Source organism: Kickxella alabastrina, assembly GCF_025024165.1.
Source record: "Kickxella alabastrina strain RSA 675 chromosome Unknown BX661scaffold_34, whole genome shotgun sequence".
Lineage (NCBI taxonomy): Eukaryota > Fungi > Kickxellomycota > Kickxellomycetes > Kickxellales > Kickxellaceae > Kickxella > Kickxella alabastrina.
In genome coordinates this window covers 1-19,511 of record NW_026251505.1, presented here as the reverse complement: position 1 = coordinate 19,511, position 19,511 = coordinate 1, and the positions used below count along the sequence as shown (strand labels likewise).

General features: G+C 51.2%; 9 protein-coding genes across 9 annotated transcripts; 7 read left to right on the top strand and 2 right to left on the bottom strand.

Annotated features, from left to right (window-relative positions):
* Positions 1 to 61: 61 nt before the first annotated feature.
* Positions 62 to 1,175, top strand: BX661DRAFT_200878 (nucleotide-sugar transporter-domain-containing protein; the record flags this gene model as incomplete). The annotated part of the gene is made up of 3 exons (XM_051538458.1): positions 62 to 222; positions 279 to 393; positions 423 to 1,175. The coding sequence occupies 3 exons, from the start codon at positions 62 to 64 to the stop codon at positions 1,173 to 1,175; spliced, it is 1,029 nt and encodes a 342-aa protein (XP_051388778.1).
* Positions 1,176 to 1,216: 41 nt separating this feature from the next.
* Positions 1,217 to 2,030, bottom strand: BX661DRAFT_194673 (ribonuclease H-like domain-containing protein; the record flags this gene model as incomplete). The annotated part of the gene is made up of 2 exons (XM_051537900.1): positions 1,217 to 1,427; positions 1,468 to 2,030. 2 exons carry the CDS (start codon positions 2,028 to 2,030, stop codon positions 1,217 to 1,219), a joined length of 774 nt encoding a protein of 257 aa, XP_051388777.1.
* Positions 2,031 to 2,452: 422 nt separating this feature from the next.
* BX661DRAFT_188853 (Got1/Sft2-like family-domain-containing protein) lies at positions 2,453 to 3,379 on the top strand. Its single transcript, XM_051537489.1, has 3 exons — positions 2,453 to 2,623; positions 2,655 to 2,797; positions 2,931 to 3,379. Exons 1-3 carry the CDS (start codon positions 2,525 to 2,527, stop codon positions 3,184 to 3,186), a joined length of 498 nt encoding a protein of 165 aa, XP_051388776.1. The 5' UTR covers positions 2,453 to 2,524; the 3' UTR covers positions 3,187 to 3,379.
* Positions 3,378 to 4,607, top strand: BX661DRAFT_188852 (uncharacterized protein). The gene is made up of 2 exons (XM_051537488.1): positions 3,378 to 4,389; positions 4,445 to 4,607. The coding sequence occupies exons 1-2, from the start codon at positions 3,488 to 3,490 to the stop codon at positions 4,524 to 4,526; spliced, it is 984 nt and encodes a 327-aa protein (XP_051388775.1). The 5' UTR covers positions 3,378 to 3,487; the 3' UTR covers positions 4,527 to 4,607.
* Positions 4,608 to 4,953: 346 nt separating this feature from the next.
* On the top strand, positions 4,954 to 7,580 carry BX661DRAFT_200874 (DNA mismatch repair protein MutS; the record flags this gene model as incomplete). The annotated part of the gene is made up of 7 exons (XM_051538457.1): positions 4,954 to 5,040; positions 5,073 to 5,744; positions 5,779 to 6,230; positions 6,260 to 6,720; positions 6,944 to 7,197; positions 7,245 to 7,280; positions 7,389 to 7,580. 7 exons carry the CDS (start codon positions 4,954 to 4,956, stop codon positions 7,578 to 7,580), a joined length of 2,154 nt encoding a protein of 717 aa, XP_051388774.1.
* Positions 7,581 to 7,718: 138 nt separating this feature from the next.
* Positions 7,719 to 8,493, bottom strand: BX661DRAFT_69492 (uncharacterized protein). Its single transcript, XM_051539423.1, has one exon. It carries the CDS (start codon positions 8,414 to 8,416, stop codon positions 7,832 to 7,834), a length of 585 nt encoding a protein of 194 aa, XP_051388773.1. The 5' UTR covers positions 8,417 to 8,493; the 3' UTR covers positions 7,719 to 7,831.
* Positions 8,494 to 8,744: 251 nt separating this feature from the next.
* BX661DRAFT_207736 (uncharacterized protein) lies at positions 8,745 to 12,585 on the top strand (the record flags this gene model as incomplete). Its single annotated transcript, XM_051538672.1, has 4 exons — positions 8,745 to 10,059; positions 10,278 to 11,909; positions 12,292 to 12,297; positions 12,469 to 12,585. The coding sequence occupies exons 1-4, from the start codon at positions 8,830 to 8,832 to the stop codon at positions 12,583 to 12,585; spliced, it is 2,985 nt and encodes a 994-aa protein (XP_051388772.1). The 5' UTR covers positions 8,745 to 8,829.
* A 561-nt stretch (positions 12,586 to 13,146) lies between these two features.
* Positions 13,147 to 15,241, top strand: BX661DRAFT_217936 (uncharacterized protein; the record flags this gene model as incomplete). Its single annotated transcript, XM_051538789.1, has 4 exons — positions 13,147 to 13,194; positions 13,312 to 13,499; positions 14,387 to 14,493; positions 14,583 to 15,241. 4 exons carry the CDS (start codon positions 13,147 to 13,149, stop codon positions 15,023 to 15,025), a joined length of 786 nt encoding a protein of 261 aa, XP_051388771.1. The 3' UTR covers positions 15,026 to 15,241.
* A 1,244-nt stretch (positions 15,242 to 16,485) lies between these two features.
* Positions 16,486 to 16,721, top strand: BX661DRAFT_188794 (uncharacterized protein). Its single transcript, XM_051537487.1, has one exon. It carries the CDS (start codon positions 16,532 to 16,534, stop codon positions 16,691 to 16,693), a length of 162 nt encoding a protein of 53 aa, XP_051388770.1. The 5' UTR covers positions 16,486 to 16,531; the 3' UTR covers positions 16,694 to 16,721.
* The last annotated feature ends 2,790 nt before the right edge of the window (positions 16,722 to 19,511 follow it).

Sequence of the window (19,511 nt, the reverse complement as noted above, 5' to 3'; positions counted from 1 at the left end):
TTAAACTCTATTTCCCAAAAACCACTTTTTCTATCTCTAATACCAAAACATATAATCAAACATGGCACCGCAGGTTTTCGGGATACCCCTCAAATATGTCTCCCTAATGGTGCTCACGCTGCAAAACAGCATCCTAGTCCTAGTGATGCGATATTCGCGGGTCATATCCACCACCGAACGCTATTACACATCAACAGCAGTGCTGCTGAGCGAGCTGACAAAGTTCACAGTCTGTCTGGGCATATCAATAAGCGAGAGCCGAAACCAAGCGGTTGAAGCGGCAGCGAGTTCAAGGCGAAACATCTGGTATACGAGGTTTTCGGCGGTGATAGCTGGAAGATGCTGATTCCAGCAGGGCTCTACACGATCCAGAATAATCTGCAGTATGTGGCGGTGTCCGACTGGACGCGGCGACGTTCCAGGTGACGTATCAGCTCAAGATCCTGACCACAGCACTATGCTCTGTTGTGCTGCTGCGCACGGTACTGGGCAGAGCGCGGTGGCTGGCGCTGGTCGGCCTGACGGCAGGCGTCGCGCTGGTGCAGATGCCGACGGCCACTGGCGATCAAAAAGAGGAAACCACGTCGTCGATCGTTGGCCTGCTGGCCGTGCTAGCAGCCTGTGTGTTGTCGGGCCTGGCCGGCGTGTACTTCGAGAAGGTGCTCAAGGGGTCGCGCAAGTCGCTATGGACGCGCAACGTGCAGCTATCGCTGTTCTCAACGCTGCCGGCGCTGTTTGGCGTCTTTGTTGTCGATGGCGCCGGCGTCTCGCGCGACGGATTCTTCCACGCGTACTCGTCGTGGACTTGGGGAGCCATCATGTGCCAGGCTGTCGGCGGCCTGATTGTCGCTGTTGTTGTCAAGTACGCTGACAATATTCTAAAGGGATTCGCCACTAGCATATCGATTGTTCTGTCATGCTTGGCGTCCGTGTGGATCTTTGGCTTCCACATCACTTTGCCGTTCGTGCTCGGCACCGCACTGGTCATTGGCGCCACGTACCTGTATGGGGCCGCTGAGTTGTCAGTAGCCAGCAGGCCGCAGCAGCAGCAGGACGCTCTGCTGCCAACCATGGAGCCATCACGGAACAGCCTGGACAATAACAATATTAACGATGTCGACAGCATTGACACCATACCGCTCGCCAAGATCGGTGGCGGCAGGCACCAGGAGTAACTAGAATTGTATCGAATTTATTTGAATTAAGCCACATCCACTTAGCTTGTCTGGAACAGCTGCGAGCCAAGCCCAAACAGGTGGCCCATGTACTTGGGCTCATCAACGCTGTTCTCAAAGTACTTTTCGCGCAGGCGGAAGAACGTCATGGCAGTCAGCAGGCTGTCGGACCCGGCCTGGTGCTGCGGGCCGATGCGCGGCACGTCCAGATCGTCGGCCACGTCCTGCAGCCCGCCCTTCAGCATGCGGCAGCTGCGCATCAGTACTTGATGTCGAAGATGCCCGGAAAAACGTATGCAGTACGCGGAAGAAGCCGTCCTCGTCCTCGGGAAGCGCTGCACACGTGAGCAGCTTCAAAAGATATCCAAAGTCGTAGCCGCTGTGGAACGACACCCACCGGACGTTCTTGAACAGCACCAGGCCCGAGTCAGTCAGCAGCTCGCCAAAGTGGAAGGCGTCGATGCCGAACTCGTCGTTCTTCATAAAGTCGATGCCTGACTTTGTCAGCAAATCGATCGATTCCTGCGCGTACATGTCGCTGCTGAGGCTGAACTTGAAGTTGAACTGCCACGAGCACACGCCTGGCGGCGGGTTGCCGGCCTCATCCATCAGCGTGATGCCCAGCTGGATGATGTTGAGGATGTCGACGTTGGACCGCAGCAGCTGATAGTGGTAGTCCGACGTCGAGCTGAACGAGCCGATGGGCCGCGCAACGACGCCCGGGAACTCTGTGTCCATCGCCACGTACGGGAACCGGTCGATGAGCCGTCGGATTGCCGCGAACTCCTCCTCGAGGTTGCTCTCCCACACCTCGCGAATGAGGAACGCCCCCGTACTCGAGCTGTTGTCTGGCATTTGCCGTGAATGTGAAGTTGGGAGCGATGTTGGTGCAAGCCTTTGTCTTTGTCTTGAGTTTGGCGTTGGCGTTGGCGTTAGCGTTGGCTTTGTTGCTGTCTCTGTCGTTGCTGCTGGTAATAATTAAGAGTCGTCGAATTCGATAAATTGAGGAATTAAGTACAATGCGAAATGCAGGCAAAAATAAAGAAAAGAAAAAGGAGGCAAAATGGATGGTAAAAAATGCACGCCCGCTTTCGCCTTGCCCTGTGGCCCACCCTTTGAGCGAGAAAAGTCAGCGTGCGGCACGTGGAGTGGGGCGAGTGGATGGATGCAGCCAGAGACAACCCCCAAAGAGGCCGGTCTGCCAAGCCCAAAGCCCAAACGAGAACATTCGGCAAAGCAACGCAAGGGGGCGCCTCGTCTTTCACCTCCACCTTCCCTCACCTTTCCCTTCGCCTTCGCCTTCGCCTTCGCTTTCATTTCATTTTTAATTCCACAGTAATCCCTTCGCAATGTCCTCATTCAGAGATGCCCTCGCCGGGCTCAAGACGTCTTCGTCGTCGCCCGGCACACACCTGCTCCCAACACGCCCACGCTTCCAGGAGGCGGCAGTGGCAGCGGCTCGCAGACGTTCTTCGGCAGCCTGCGCTCGGCGCCAGCAACCTCGCATCATCCACCGGCTCAGCCATCTCAGGCCTGACACAGTCCAGCTCCGATGCGCCAGTGACGACGCAGGGCGAGTGGTTCGGGCTGACGCTGATGCAGCGGTGGATGGGGTTCGCCGGGTGCGCAGTTTGGCGCTGTTCTGCTTCCTGATGGCTTTCATGGCGCTGCCGCTGATGATTGTGTCGCCGCAAAAGTTTGCCACGGCTTTTTCGCTCGGCGGCCTGGCGACCATGCGGGCATTGCGCTGCTGAGGGGCCCGCGCGCCCACACCCGGCACCTGCTGTCGCGCGAGCGGCTGCTGTTCTCGGCCACGTACTTTGGCTCGGTGTTCTTTACGCTGTTCTTTTCGGCCATTGCGCACTCGTACCTGGGCACGCTGTTCTTTGTTGTCATTCAGGTCGTCGCCCTGGTGTGGTACGTCGTGTCGTACTTCCCTGGCGGCTCCGCCGGGCTGCAGTCCACCACGATGACCCTGGCTGGCAGCGCGCGGACGCTGCTGCCGTTCTGAGTGTAAATGTTATGATTCTCGCCAATAATACAAATCCTTTCTTGAGTCGTATAAAATAATCATTCTTTTTGCGCTGCTAGCAGCACTGACCCTGTGCCCCGTAACCAAAAGGCCAGGCCACGTGTTGAGGTTGTGCAGGCCGGCCAGCCGGTCAGCCAGCAATACGTATCAAAGTCTTATAAATACGCGCAAAGCCAGCCTTTGTCTAGTTCTCTTCATTTTCTCTCGCCGTCCCGTCGTCTTTTCCTTCTCCGCACACCATCGATAATCATCCATATATCAATTTCGGCGCCCTCCTGCCATGCTTGATCTTGGGGGTGTCACTCCGGGCCCCAACATCGACACTGCATTTGGCATTGCTTGCGCGTTGCTCGCATCGCCCGTCTTTGCGGCGCTCGCTGTGGCCATTGCCTATGCCACCGGTGCGCTCAAGACACACGCGTTCATGCTGTACATGCTGATCACCGGCATGGCTATCGCAGCGCGCTACCGTGCGCCTGCCATTGCCAGGAGAATTGACTGGTCGCAGCACACGATTCTGCTCACGGGCGGCTGCCATGGCATTGGCCTCGGCCTGCTGCACAAGCTGGCTGCAGCAGCGCCCGGCAACGCCAAGCGCATTGCTGTCGTCGACATTCTCGATCTCCCCAAGGGCGCGCCTTCGGGCGTCGGCTTGTACAAGTGCAATCTGGCCGACATCGAACAGCTCAAGCCCATCGTTGATCAGATCACGGCTGACATGGGTCCGGTCACAATGCTAATCAACAACGCAGGCACGGTGTGCAGCAAGGTGCTCAGCGAGCAGAGCTTCCAGGATGTGCATCGGGTCGTTGGGGTCAATATGCTGGCGCCGATGGAGCTGACGCGCCTGCTGTTGCCTGGTATGCTCGCGAGCCCCGACGCGCACATAGTCTTTGTGTCCTCTGTGCTGGGCTTCATCGGCATCCCCGAGCTGACCACGTATACGGCGACCAAGGCGGCCTTGGCCATATTCAGCGAGTCGCTTAAGCTGGAGCTCGTCGCGAGGCAGGGCGCCCACCATGTGCGCACGACTGCGGTTTTTCCGTCGCAGGTCGACTCTGGAATGTTCAGCGGCGTGCGCATACCACAGTGGCTCGCGCCTAACATGTCGCCCGACGCAGTTGCCGCCCGCATTTTCCAGTGCTTAGAGTCTGCGAGTGATTCGGACATTTATCTGCCGCTGTATGCTAACTTGGGCCCGGTATACATGATATTGCCACGGGCGGCCGCTCTATAGTTCACTGGTCGGCTCCAGCCTCAACGCCATGCGCACGTACCGAGGCCACGGCCTCTACCAGAATAAGACGAGTGCAGCCTAGCGAAAAAAATTGGTTGAATGTTATGTTTACCTTTTAATATATCTATCGATTAATAATAGCAGCAATATAATGCAAAACAACCGAATTATGCAATGTGCAATAAACAGTCATATTGGTATTATTGGCTCACCACGCATTGAACCAAATATGTTTGCACAATAGCATTTATGCAAGAAATGATATAGCATGCATTCGGGCCATTTATCAAGCCAGTGCGCTCCGCACATACAATATATACTGTCAAGCATATATCTAGTTGCCTATTGCATGCTCGTCAATCCCGCATATTGATACAATACTTTTATGCTTAGTTCAGCTCTGTTAATACCAACCTTTGTAACAATTATCATTTATACCTCCCATTTAGTATAGTATAGTATAGTTGTTTTCCATCATCAAAAGTGTCCTCGCTCAAAATCCATGCACAATGTCATTGCAGTTTTGCTCAGATATCATCGACCTCACCCAGCTCAGCAGCGACTCAGATGGGGCTGAATTCAACGACGACATTGAGGTCACCGCCATCTCACCAGCAAAGCGACAAAGCTCGAGCACACGCCCACATCCACATCAATGTATGCGCCAACATCGGCCTTCTCCGAAATGTCGTCGACTCCCAACACGCTGATGGTGCTGACCGAGGGGCGCGGGATAGCCAGTGAGATTGCATACTGCTTCTTCGATCTGTCAACCCTGCAGTGCACATTGTCTCAGTATGCTGACGGCGCCAGCTACTCGCGCACAATCTATGCAATAACAACCGCTCGTCCACAGACCGTTTTTGTGCCGGCGACCATGATTGCTGGCAACAAGTCAAAGGCAATGCTGAACATCCAGCGTTACCTGCCGTGGCTCAAGTTTCGCTCCATCGAGCGAAGATGGTTTAACGACAAGGACGGCATGCTTGTGTTAAGGGAAATCTCGCTGTCCAGCCAGCTTCCTCACCTCGAGCGTATTCTACGGTCAAAGCAGTACGCGTATGCCGCGCTCAACGCCATGTTCCATCACTTTGAGGCCGAGCTTTGCATGTCATTTTCAAAGTCGTCGATCAGCGTGAGGTGTACTCAGATGGCCGGCACCATGCTGATAGACCCAGGTGCGTGGCGCGACCTGAGCCTCGACAGCGACAAAAATGCGTCCGAGTGGTCTTTGTGCCAGGCAATCGACCATACGCGCACAAAATGGGCGCCGGATGCTGCGCGCAAACATTTTACAGCCGTTGACAGATCTCAGCACTATATGCGCCCGCCAGTTCGCTGTGGCCGATATCCTGGACAATGAGGAATTATTTTTCTTTTTGTCTGCCAATCTGCCCGCGCTGCCCGACATTGATGCAGCCATCACTTCTATGGTCCGGCAGCCTGTTGCCGCGACGGCAAAGCAGATAAGCACGGCCATCAATAACGTGCTTTTGGTCAAGCACATTTTGCAGGCCGCCGGCCACCTAGCTGCTGCGTTCAGTGGCTTGTCGCTAAGGAGCGCACTGCTGCCAGAAATTGTCGCCATCCTGAGCGATCCAAGGATTGCCGAGCTGCTGGACCATATCCACGCTGTCATTCGGGAGAACATCACACTCGGAAGATCAGCTCAGATGACGCGCAGCCAGCGCTGCCACGCAGTCAAGGACGGCGTCGACGGATTTTTGGACGTCTCACGCGCCATCTTTGACAGGGTCACACAGGAAGTTGTCGACTTGGTCGAGCAGTACTCAAACGAGGCGCAATCCCAATCAGGGCCGTGTACAAGCCGACGGCAGGCTACATCATGGCGGCAAAAAGAGAGTCGTTCGACGATACAGTGCCTGAGGAATTTCTCAACGTCGTTGTTAAGAAGAGCCAGGTCACATTCACCACGTTCGACCTGATCAAGCTCAACAACCGGCTAGCGTCGGTCGTCACCGAAATCAATTTGCTCAGCGAAAAGGCCATCCAAGGAGTCATCAGCGTTATCAGAGAAAACATTGTCGTACTGTATCGCATCTCCGAGGCCATTGCCCTGCTCGACGTTATTGTGTCGTTTGCACACCACTGCACGATTTCTGAGTGTGTCATGCCCAAGTTCTCGGACTGCATCCATATTGATGATGGGCGGCACCCGATCCTCGACGTCATGAGCAGTGAGACTGTTGTTGCCAACAGCGTGAGTACCGTAAATGCCACGTTCACTGTGGTGTCGGCCCCAATATGGGCGGCAAGTCGACGTATTTGCGGCAAATAGTATACATTGTGATCATGGCGCAAATCGGTAGCTAGTAAGTGTTGAGATGGCAGCCCATGTGTTGCCAGAAATACAAGGCCTATTTTTGTACACTTGTTGGCCAAAACAAAAAAAGCATCGAGTACGCATATAAAGGCATGTCAAATTACATTAGCTTGTGTACTAACAGTACTATTTTTGTGGCATCCACAGCGTGCCAGCAAAATCGGCCACGCTCAAGATTTTTGACAAGCTTTTTGTGCGCATGAACAACAGCGACAACCTGGCGGCCAACGAGTCAACGTTTCTGCGCGAAATGCACGATGTTGCATACATTTTGCACAACTACGACCAGCACAGCCTGGTAATGATCGACGAGCTCGGGCGCAGCACTGCCACCGAAGAGGGCAAGGCGATATGCCGCGCAGTATGCGAGGAGTTTATCGAGGCGGATAACGGCCGAAGCAAAGCGACGGTTTTCTCACCACGCATTTTCTCGATCTCCCGCCGTTGCTCGGCGAGCATAAGGGCTGCACGCGCGTGGTCCTGTCCTCAACAGTAAGAAGGAACAAAAACAAAACAAAGCAAAACGAAACATGTATTTTTCATATGAAACAAAAAATATTGTTACTGATATTTTCTTTAACTGCTTTGGTATAGGGCGAGGATCAGTCGGCCGATGGGCAGCACTGGCAGTTCAAGGCAACGCTTGGTGTCCAGACAGAGTCGCTTTACGGGATCGATCTTGCTGAGCGCATGGGCATGCCGGCCGATGTCATTGCGACGGCCAGGATGGTGGCCAGCGAGTTCCAGGCAAGGCGCCAGATCAAATCGGCAGGGAGAAATACGCACAACTGAAAAAAATATCCTTGTTAAATATTAAAGATTTTTCTATTCTTTGACTTCCTTTGACTTTTTGGTCTTCTTATCCTTAATCTTGTCCTTGGTCTTTTCAGTCTCGTCCTTTGTCTTTTCCTTGGTCGCGTCCTTGGACTTTGTCTTTGTCTTTGACTTCTTGGGGGCCGCCGCTGTCATCTCCAGCTTGGTCTCGTTCATCTCAACATCCAACGCGTCCTGCTTGTGCTTGTGCTTCTTCTTGGGCGGCAACGTCAGCTCCTCCTCCTCCTTCTCAGAATCAACCTGGATCTGGTTCTGCGCCGTGCCAAACTTGCCCCGGTACTCATCAGCAGAATAGAAACCGTAGGGATAAATCTCAGCTGCATATTCTCAGGCTGCTCACGCGCAGCCTTCACCTTTGTCGCAATACTCTTAGCGTGCTGGACCGAATCCGGAATATCGATTTTCTCAACCAACGCCATCATCTGCACGCACCTGCCAGGAAGAAGTGTTAAAAGCCCCGCTTCCTCATCGCCATTATCCTCGTCGGTGTCAGGTACCAGAAGGTTGAGCTCAGTCATGCCCTTGAATTCGGCGCATACATTGGTGGCCTTTTGTGTGACGATTTGGTACGACGTGCCAGAGATCTTGGCCTCATCAAGGACTATGCCCTTGGGCGCTGCCGAGGGGTTTTTGATGGTCAGACCGTCGAGGTCTTCTGCCGAGACGTTGTCTGGGATGCGCAGCAGCCACAGCTCCTTGGTTTCGATCGCCTCGCGGCTGAACTGGGCGGCCGACGGGCCTGACTGGAGAACGTAGTCCAGCGGCGGCTCGAATTTGTTCAATGCAGTTGTCATTTGAATATATGGTGAAATTGAAACAAGAACTTGGAAAAAAAGATAATGAATTGAATTGAACTGAGGCCAAAGTCGCGGGTGGGAGATGGGGAGGCGCAGCAGCAGATATATGTTGAGCAGCTCAATCAAGTAAAAAAAAACTAGGAAAAACTAGGAAAAATCAAAAAACTTTGATTATTTCCTAATTACCAGGGTCTGATCAGATCGCCAGCTGTCCACTGCAAAATTATGAACTTTCGTCATCACCGCCAAAACAGCAATCAAAAAGCTAGCGAGCAGTTGAGCGCCGAACAGGCTTGGAATGCCGAATACCGGCAAATGCGTATTTGCCTTTCAATGTCTATCACACAATTCATTTTTAATTTTTCTTCTCTTGCCTTTTATTTAGCCTCACCTCTACACAACTTAAATTAATGGACTCCAATCAGCAGCAGCAGCAGCAGCTCGGCGAGTACATTGTTCGCACACTGGCTGTTGGGTTGCCTGCAGCCAACGAGCCAAGTCATCAGACAGACTCTCCAAAGGCTGCGCGGCGGCCCAGCCTAACACAACGCCTGGGTCTTAACACGCAGCAGAAGCAGAAGAACAAGGGCAAGGAGGTGGCGACAGACGACGTCACAGACAGCGGCGACAGCGAAGAACCCAGCTTGGCCCGGCCAAACAAGCAGCAGCAACAAAAGCCAGCCAAAATTGAGTGCGTCGATGTCGCCGGTGACAACGTGTACATGGGCACCAGCAACGGGCACGTGCTGCACTACGCCGTGGGCGCAGTGACAATGGAAAACGCAGACGGGGCTCCGGAGCGGCAGCTTGTGCGCAGCGTCAGCCTGCAGCTGGGTGCCAAGCGCGTCGAGCAGCTGCTTGTGCTGCCAACCCAGGCCAAGCTGGCCGTTCTGTGTGCGTCGACGCTGGTCATTCTCGACCTGCCTCAGCTGCGGCCAGCAGCGGGCGCCGGCATGCAGCAGCTGCGCGGTGTCTCCTGCATTGCGCTGGACGAGCGCGTGCCGCGGCTGTTGGCGCAGGCCGACGCCGTTGGGCTGTGTGTTGCACGCGCGCGGTCGGTGCAGGTGTACAGGCTGGGCACTGACGCCATGCGGCTGGAGCAGGAGTTTGCCGTGGCCAGCAGCGTCGGCAGCCTCAGCCACTACGGCAACTTTGTGTGCCTGGCCGACACCGAAACGTACAAAATCATCGACTTACGCAAGCTGCGCCGCGGCGCGCCTGCGGACGCTGAGCTAATACTGCTGCCGACGCAGCAGCCGCAGACTGACGCCGCCACCGGCCGCGTGGCCAGGCCGCCGCGCCCGCGCACGCTCGTGGCCGGGCCAAACGAATTCATGATTCTGGCTGCGTCTGGTGCTGACGCCAGCAGTGCAACGCTCGGCGTCATTGTCACCGCGCTTGGCGAGGCGCGGCGCGGCACGCTGCAGTTTTCAGCGTACCCAAAGTCCATTGCATACGACGACCCGTTTGTCATTGCGGTCTTTGCCAGCGGCCGCGTCGAAGTGCACGATACGCGTCGGCCCGACCAGACGCTGGTGCAGACGCTCAGCTTTACCGACGACGCCTGCGATGCCAGGCGGCCGCGCAGGCTGTGTGTGGCCGCTGCCGCCCACGTTGCTGTCGACGCGCCGCTGCTCGAGGTGATCGACACGCTGGCTGCGGACATTTTGACGCTCAAAGCTGGGCCGCCCGGCGAGCTGCGGCACGAGCCGCTCGGCGAGGGCGCAGCCAGGATTGCAGCTGGAAGCCGCTGAGCAGCGTGTCACGGCCGGGCATCGTTGCCGTGGCCGCCGACGCGCTGTACATTGTGGCTCGCGAGCCGCCGGTGATGCGGGTAATGCGGCTGCTCAGTGCGCAGTGCGTCGACGAGGCCGTTTTGGCTATCGACGAGGCGGCGCAGCCCGGCGCCGTCGAGACACAGTTCTGCGTGCAGCTGGCGGCCATGGTATGCCTCAAGCGCATGCTGCTGGACGACGCGCTGCAGTACTTTAGGCGTGGCATGATGGATCCACGCGCGCTGCTGCACCTGTTTCCTGCCTTTGTGCGCTACCTGGGCTCGCTGCTCGTGCCCTTTGCGCGCATTCCGCTGGCCGCTGACGTGCGCGCGCTATTCTGCGACATTGGCGACATTGGCACGCTCGTGCGTGCGGGCGCCAAGCAGCTTTTGGCTGACAGTAACGACGACGCGCAGATTGCCGCGCTGGCCGACGCGCTGGCAGCCAACGCACTGGAGGTGCTCGAGCGCTACTTGGAGTTTTGCCGCGCGCAGATGCAAGGGCAGCCGGCCGAGGGAGAGGGAGCCGCCGACGATGGCGTGCAGCGATTTGCACCCGATGCTGTGCCCGTCATTGACACTGCACTGGTGCGGCTGTACGCCATCAACTCGCGCCACGAAAAGCTATGTGCGCTTATACAGGACCCTGCCAGCAGCCTTGTCGGCGACCTGGCTGCCGATTACTTTGCTTCGACACAGCAACACTACTACCGCAGCCTGGTGTACAAGGCCCAGGGCGATACGCGCCGCGTGCTTGACATCTGGCACCGTCTGTTGCTGTGCGAGCTGTCAGACCCGCTGTTTGGCGGCCTGGCCGAGTACCTGCATTATGTCGAGCTGACAGACAGCCAGCCCACAATGGCTGCCGAGTTCCGCTGGTCAGTCGCCGTCGATGTCGAGGTCAGCGCGCCGCTGCAGATTCTGCGCCACTTGTCCGATGCCTTTGTCAGCCGCATTGATGCCGACGCTGCGTTTGCCGCTATTGAGCCGCATGGCGATGAGCCGCTGCGTGCCTTCATTGAGCGCCTAGTCGCAGCCAACCACTCACGGGCTACCCACTACATGACATATCTGGTCTGCGTATATGTGCGTCAGATCCGCGACTATTATTTGCCAGACACTCCCGAGGCCGGCATCCGCAGCCTTGAGTTGGACTCTGGATTTAGGCGCGCACAAGCAGATGATTTGCGACTGACTATCCGTTCGCACCTTGCGCGGGTCGGCGCTACAGATGATGGCGCTAGAATGCGGTCTAACTTGCTCAACGTACTGACCGCGCGTCCCGCTCGCTACAACCCAGCCCTGGTGCTTGAGTGCGTTGAAAAAGAGGCTCCGCTGCTGCTGCACACCGAACGAGCTGTGCTGTTGACCGCGCTCGGCAAACAACAGGAGGCTGTCAACGCACTGGTCGACGACGCTGGTGATTACGCCGAGGCTGAGTTGCTGCTGCTGATGCCTCTTGCCCAGCCTTCGCTTGCACGTGTATTTCCGCAGGCAGCTTCCAACAGCCAGTCACCAAATGGTGCCAGCCCCGAAAACAACAGCGTATCCATATTATTTTACAAGTACCTGGCAGTTGGGACTGATCCCAATGGTGATGAGGACATGGCCGCCCGTTTGGTAGCCGACCTACTGTCCCGATATCCTGACTCTCTGGGCATGCATGTTTTGGCTGACATCCCTGGTCACTGGCCATACAATATCACAGAACCATTTGTATGTCGTGGCCTACAGCGTCTGGCTGCATTCGAACAGTCATTACATGTGCAACGTTGCTTGCACCAGGCTAGGCTGTTTGAATCTAAAGCAGAATGGGGCCACGCTATTCACAACCATAGACCAATTTCTTTGGATTATTCGCAGACATGCTCCATATGTAATAAGTTACTGGGCTCTTCTGCATTTGCATTCAATCCAACCACACATGACATCAGACATGTATCATGCTCCTAACATGCTCATTTAGCTCTAGTCAATAAACATTTGTTTACAAATTATAATTGCTTGTATACTAATATGCACTGTAATGATTTTGTTAAGCACTACTTAAATAGTGTTAAAAGATATGTTATATGATAAATATTGCATATTATTTTAGAATAAAGTAAATAATATAATTAGAAAAAACTAAACGCGTATCAAACAATGCCCCTTGTGAAGGAACCAGTTATACTAGAAGCTTTAAATTATATTGTTTGATAAAATGCCAAACGTTCTCTGTCAGCTCCTTCCAGCCGCGTCTCATATCCAAGTTCTAACTTTTTTGTCCTGGTAGTGGGCGTCCACATGCTTCTTGAGTTTCTTCAATATATTATCTATCGGTGCGATACACCTGGAGTCTGTTGATCGTTCATCACAAGATCTGCGGCTGGATCTTAAAGATCCCAAGTGAAAGTTCTCTGCATTCATAATTTTATGCTCCGTCGTGGACACATGAAATGTGGCTCTGTGTCTCAATTGGTCTGACAGCCAGGCATGGAAGCATAGACGCATCTCTGGTTCAGTGTATCGTTAGGGAAGCATATTTTTACAGCAGTAATGGCAGGGCCACCATACTCCCAAAAGAAACAATAAAGCTAAAAATCAATGGCAAGGAAAAAGAACAATGCCGATTGGAAATTAATCCGTAAATATAATTATTTCTTGTTTCCATATTTCAGCCAACCAAATGCGAGCACAGCGAGAAGCTCAAAGTTTTTTGTTTATATTAAAAAATTTGTTTTTTTTTTTGGTCGCAATCTATTCCAACAAATTTTCACCTTTGCAACTTTCCACCTTTACTTTACTTTTGAAATTTGCTTTTTTCCAATTCGCACCATTTCGTTCAATTTGTTTTTCTTCACTTTTTATTACTTTTACCATACCTCAGTGCTTATCACACACACACACACACACACTCCTCTCTCTCTCTCCCTCTCCCTCTCTTTCTATTTCCCTTTCCTTTCTCTCAATGATGTCTGAGCTAGCTCCTCTGAAGAAGACTCCACCGAGTCAAATAGGCGTAAGTACTTGAATATAAACGATTATTATGATATTGATGAATTGTTTGTTGTTTATTTTGCGTGCATATAAAACTAATTCGGTCACATTTAAAACATTTTGTATTATTTTTTATTAGAACAGCAAGACAGGGGCACTATCCAAACGCCCTCAAAAATCAAAAAAGGAGGAACTGCCACCCGGGGAATCGGAGCCCCCCGAAGTACGCGATAAGCGCCGTCAGCGGCTGCTGAAATGCCTTGGCGATAACATAGAACACAACTATCTGTTCAATGCCTTTGTTGAATCTCTGGGTGTGAAGGAGCGGTATGAACGGTTCATCAAGGATTGGCCCAATCTCTTCCTCGACATAGCTAGGGGTCTCCAGTGGCTGATGGCAAATGCATCGTAGCCAATACACGTCGTTCGAATAGACTCAGATTTGCTCTTACTGACGTTTTCAAATCAACTCGAAATTGATGGGTTGACTAAGGAAGCTCGTTGGTCAAATATTTTATCTCCTCTTTAACGAGATGGTCGATGTGGTTCTGACGCAAATAAGATATTCCAGCAGGCGGAACTCTAATCCCAGACTGCAAGCTTAGCTGAAGGACCATCAGCAAGGTTATACAAAGACTCCGCACAAGCCAGACATCGCGTTTTACTACAGACTACACAGAGGAGAATGCTCATTCCATCCATGCTATACTCGAGGCTAAGATGGATCCAGATCTCAGCGGACCATAGAGGATACTCGCGGCCAGCTCGCAGATTACGGTCATTTGCTTAATGATCAGCAGGCAACACGCACGTTTGCGCCTGTCTTCTACCTCCATGGGCATCTCCTGACGCTTATGCATATTATCGTGATAAACTGTACATCGTCAGCTTGGCCAGCTATGCTTTGATACGATAGCCGACATCTGATGGAGCTGAGAAATCCAGACATGCCTCATGCGGTTCTGGTTCCTACTGACTCTTAAGTCAGACATTTTCGGGCATTTCTGCGATGTCTCAGAGGAATCTGACTCTTTCTTTTTTTCGCAGAAAGTCAATGTGGAGAGCAAGGGCGATTCGAAGATCGAAGTCTTATACTCAGCTTCCAAGCATGTCAAGGATGTCAAGGATGTCAAGAATGGTGCTGCTCTGTTTTGTATCAAGGAGACAATAGCACGTTATTCATACATGATTGGGCGCCATGTCCATTTATTCAGGGGGACTTGCAAAGGTCGTGATGCTGTGCTGAAGCTTTCCTGGACCCCAGTCAATCGTTTGCCCGAGGGTGCCGCATACGCCATCCTCAACAAGAGACCAGTCGAAGGTATTCCTGAGATCTTTTCGAAGGGCCTGCTCATCAGCAACCTCAATGGATACCGGCTGGAGTTTGTGCTCATGGAGTACTGCGGCCAGTCAATGGCCGAGTACTGAAAGTCAAGACTGACAATCAGAAGGCTGAGCTGGTTCCTGGCTTTGTCAAGCAGCTGACCCTGTGTCTTGCCCAGGCAAATGACACTGGTGTCCTGCACAGGGATATCTCGGCAGGGAATGTGTGCGTCAAAAACGACAAGGTGTATGTCATTGACTGGGGCTGTGCCAAGGTCATTGGCTGGGGCACTGCTGAGGATGCTGCCAGGGACACTGACCCAACTCAACTTAAACATATTGAGGTTGCCGAACAGTGGGGGTTCAATGCAACAACAGTGGGACAAGTGGAGGTGGCCAAGGACCCATTTACAGGGACGCCGCTTTTCATGGGTATTCCCATGCTCAGCAGCAGCCCCATCCGGGGAATCCTTGATGACATGGAGAGTGTTTTCTATGTCGTTATGGATGCAGTGCGCTCAGCGCACTAAGAGGGATGACGTTCAGGGCTTCAAATTCCTGGACTCTCCATCCCTCGCCATCACAAGGTGGGGTTTGATCCAAGAGGATGCTGTCTTGCTGAAGGGTTCAGTGTTGATGGTTTAGCGCTAGGCTCAAAAATCTCATTTGTGCAATGCGCCGGTTCTGTTTGAACCAGGAAACAAGGTTATAGCCATCGGCTCTGGTCAGACAGCACATTTGTTCGACAGATAACTGGGACGCTGCTCCGAGTATATGCACCCAAGGCGATTGAGCTCCTCGAGAGGATAATGGCCAGCTTAAGCGACCAGCTGAGGACGAGATCAATGCTGGGTCATTCAAGAAGCTAGCACTTTAGGTTTTTTTGTTTTTAATAAATCTTTTTACGACCCAAAAAATTAACTGCAAAAGATAAAATATTTACATTTTATTCATTTTTTCTTCACGTTTAATAGAGATTAAAACTCTTGTCTGTCCCTCTTTTATTTACAGATTCACCAACCCACCGATCACCTTTCGCCGATCACTTTAACTGTAAACAACATACTTTTAAACTCGCACATTGGCCAATTTTACTTGAACATGGTTGATTTCATCCATAATTTTCGATTTTTGCTATTTTGCCAAATGATTTCAATTTAACGTTATTCTTTCTTTATTTTTCCTTTCCTTTCCTTTCCAATTCACATTTCGTAATTAACAAATTACTGTTCTTTTTTACACCCTTTCAATATTCTTTTGCTAGCATAGACGATAGCTGGTACCACCTTGCAATTGGCGTCGGAGCAGCACTCGGCACATACCGGGTACTTTCGCATCTTTTAGACCAATCACAGTATGAGTTAGATTTCTGCTGCACACAGCCAAAGACAGCAACAGCGACACGCCTGATATTCCAGGACCAATAATCCCAAAAGGGAGTGCGGACAATGAGGCAGAATTGGACATTCAGATGCCCGAAATGGTTAATTCCTTGGGATAATTGGCGCTGAATTCAGAAAACTTTAAGCTGCTGGATACTGTGTCTGAGCTGCTGCTCGATACGGCTATGCGGTGAGAGGTGCTGCAGCTGATAGTTGTGCAGGATTAGGGCAATTCAGCAGCAGAGGGGGGACTGGTTGAGGACAGTTGTGTTGCTGCATGTGCTGCTAATGACACTGCAGTGGGATGGCAAGGTAGTTTGGGCTGACGGCACATGCAGCAGGAAGCTGACGGCAGGCTGCTTGAGGTGCTCAGCGAAACACTTATGCAGTCAGACAACAGCTCAGCTTGAGGCAGCAGCAAGCAGAGGCAGCAGTCAGACTCTGTGATTGTGTTGGTATGTGCAGCCATGGTAAAGCAGTTTGCGCTGCGTACCGAGTACCACCGGCGGATAATCGACCTGGTATTTCTTTCTGCATTGCTCAGTGTCGCACGCCAGTCAGTGCCTGAGCTTGAGATTTTGCGCATGCCAGTGGAGAGTCTCGTGTGGCTGTGTACTTTTCTCACAGCATATCGGCTGGCAGCAGCAGAAGAAAATGCAATGGAGATGGCAAATCCACAGATGGTGCAGCTGCTGGAGCTGGGCACTGTCGATGTCATCCCCGCGTGTGTCTGCAAGGATGACCAGGGCATGCCCCCATGGGGCATTGGGTTTCTGCATGAGTTTGTGTCGCGAAGCCTTGGCAAGGCACATCTGACAGCAAATCCTGGGTTGGTGCATTGGCCGTGTTGCAGGCTGGTGACAACCAAGTATGCATACACCGACCAACTGATTCTGCGCTCGCTCTGGTGTCTGTGCACATTGCAGGATGCAACTGTAGCACTGGCTGTGCTGGCGAAGGTCATGCAGCTAGAGAACTTGTGGCATGTTTTGGCGATTTTTGTCTCTGGCACCAGCGCCTAGGCGCACTATTGGAGTATGGTGCTGGTAAGCCATGTGTGTTAAACAATTGATTAGTGTCTTGAATAGAATATATATATCTTAACTAAGAAAAGATAGCTGAACTAATGACTATTGTTGTAATAAGAATAGTTTATCTGTAATATATTTATGATTTAAAATCCACCAAAAGGGAGCTTCAAGAGTTCTGTTTATCTATTCAAAGCTATCAACAGATTAAATGGAAATCGCGATTGTAAATAATCATAATTTCAAATAATCGCAATCTCACAACTGCAATTGTCACATGACATTGTAATAATTGATGTCACAAACTCAGTAGAGTGCCAATATTAGGCAGCGGCCATGAATAATCCCTAATTTCTGCGTTCATCTGCTGCATGTCAACAAGTAGTCTGTAGCCCCCGAGTTTTTAATGACAAATGCAGGCGACACAGAGTGTTATGTCATAAATATATATATATTGAACTAAAATAAACTAAAAGAAAGCTAAAGGATGAACAGCCTCCACAGTTCATATCCATTGGTATTTATGCGTGTGTATTAATTCCCATATATCCAAGGAATTAACTAGCGATTGATTCATTAATCAATCACCGGAGACAAGCCGCAATTTCTTGTATCACATACAAGGTAAAAACAAGCCAAGGCCGCACAAACAGCAAGATAAGCGTTGGATAAGATATTAAACAATGTTTTGTTTCAAAGCGCACAAATAATAATTTGGATGACCGTTATTAAGCCTGAATGGGGTCAATAGGTGAAATGCTCTGGAACATGCAACAAAACCAATGATAGCAGCTACCTTGTTCACAAAGGCCCACTAATCAGACGACAATAGGGTATTTCATGCCATGAAGCTTTAAAACTAGCAAAACGCACATGCAACAAAGGCAATTTAAAGTATCCATGAAGGGACCTTAATGGCTAATAGACCAGTTAGGGATTGGGTATTACAGGGAAAGTCAACTACAATGCTGTAAAACTAGTTTCTAACAATATACTCAGTTTAACCCAAAGTCTGGAAAAAGAAACCTCGACAGCCTGCGCAATTTGCCGACCCACAGTGCTTAAAATAAAAATGGATACATATGTGGTGCCCAACACACATTTCAAGCCACTATCTTTTTTTTCAAATATCAAGATGGCCACTATTGTAATAAAACTTATTCGTACTAACTGATTTTATTAAAAATCCACTATAAGGGAGTTTAAAGAGCTCCACTTATCTATTCAAAACTATCGACAGTAAAAATAGAAATCATGATTGTTGTGACATCAATTATTGCAATGTCACGTGACAATTGCAATTGGGAATTTGCGATTGTTTGAAATTGTGATTGTTTACGATCACGATTTCTATTTTCACGGGCGATAGTTTCGAATAGATAAGCAGAGCTCTTTAAGCTCCCTTATAGTGGATTTTTAATAAAAATTAGTTAGTACAAATAAGTTTATTACATTTGGTAGCACCTCCATATTTCGAATTTTTAACTCTGAGCACTTCCTCACCCAACTACCAAACAGACCAGACTGACATGACTGACACCAAGACTGATACTGAACAGGCCTTCAGGGCCATGCGCCTCTGCAATGAGGAGATGAGCATGGAGAGGAACATTGGTGACATGCTCCCAATGCTTCTCCCTAATGACAGGGATGACCAAAACGCCCAATTCAAGGTGGGCCAGTGGGTAGACAACATAAAGTCTATCCTGACAGATGAACAGGTGGAGACCAAACTGTGGGTCCGCATTGCCTGCCACAAGATCCCCATAGAAAAACGTGTCGAGTTCAAGGAATGGGCAACCAAGAATGGCCAAAGAAATGAGGACATAGATGCCCTGCGTGACTTCCTGCTGGAGTCATATGTTAGCGCTGCCACTCGACTAGATGTCTGGCACCGTTTCCGCGCACTCAAAGCACCAACAAACCTTGCTGAACTTGACCAGTACGTCGACCAATTCAAGACATATGTCATCCTCCTTGGGATGAAGCTGGAGGATGAATATACAGCACTCTTCTTCTCAGACAAGCTCCCCTTGGATGTCATGGATAAACTGGTGGCCAACCTTGCACCCAAGGACACAGTGAAGTTTGTGGATCTTGTGACCTGGGCACAGAGCTTTTTCCATGTATACAAGAATATTGGAATAGCTATGGAGGTCGATGCACTAAACACCCCCCGCCGCCCTGGACTGCCACCATACAGCCGCATAAGCAAATTCTGTACACTAGACGAGTACAATGAACGTGCAAAGGCTAACGTATGCCTTGCCTGTGGCCAGGACCACATTCTCCGTCACTGTCCCAAGAACCGCCCAAATGTGACCAGGAACTGAAGGACAGCGAGTCTCCAGTTCTAACTATTTCCGGGCTAGCAGTCGACCCCTCACTCTACAATAAAGCTGCTGCTCCTAAAACCTCGCCGGCACCCCAACTCATCACTTGCACCACTGTGCTTGGCACTACAGTACATGCACTGATAAACAACGGCTCCCAAGCCACAATCATTAACAAAAAAACCCTAGAAAAATTAAACCTGATGACCCGCGCACTGGACAGGTATCAACCAATCTCCCTGGCAAACGGCACACACTACCAGAACTGCACAC

Bases quoted from the DNA above. Each gene is read 5' to 3' on its own strand.
- BX661DRAFT_188852 (XM_051537488.1), top strand. From the start codon at position 3,488: ATGCTTGATCTTGGGGGTGTCACTCCGGGCCCCAACATCGACACTGCA. The intron at 4,390-4,444 runs GTATGCTAACTT...GCCGCTCTATAG, and splicing joins TCGGACATTTATCTGCCGCT to TTCACTGGTCGGCTCCAGCC.
- BX661DRAFT_188794 (XM_051537487.1), top strand. From the start codon at position 16,532: ATGCAATGGAGATGGCAAATCCACAGATGGTGCAGCTGCTGGAGCTGG.
- BX661DRAFT_188853 (XM_051537489.1), top strand. From the start codon at position 2,525: ATGTCCTCATTCAGAGATGCCCTCGCCGGGCTCAAGACGTCTTCGTCG. The intron at 2,624-2,654 runs GTGGCAGCGGCT...GTTCTTCGGCAG, and splicing joins CACGCTTCCAGGAGGCGGCA to CCTGCGCTCGGCGCCAGCAA. The intron at 2,798-2,930 runs GTGCGCAGTTTG...TGCGCTGCTGAG, and splicing joins CGGTGGATGGGGTTCGCCGG to GGGCCCGCGCGCCCACACCC.
- BX661DRAFT_69492 (XM_051539423.1), bottom strand. From the start codon at position 8,416: ATGACAACTGCATTGAACAAATTCGAGCCGCCGCTGGACTACGTTCTC.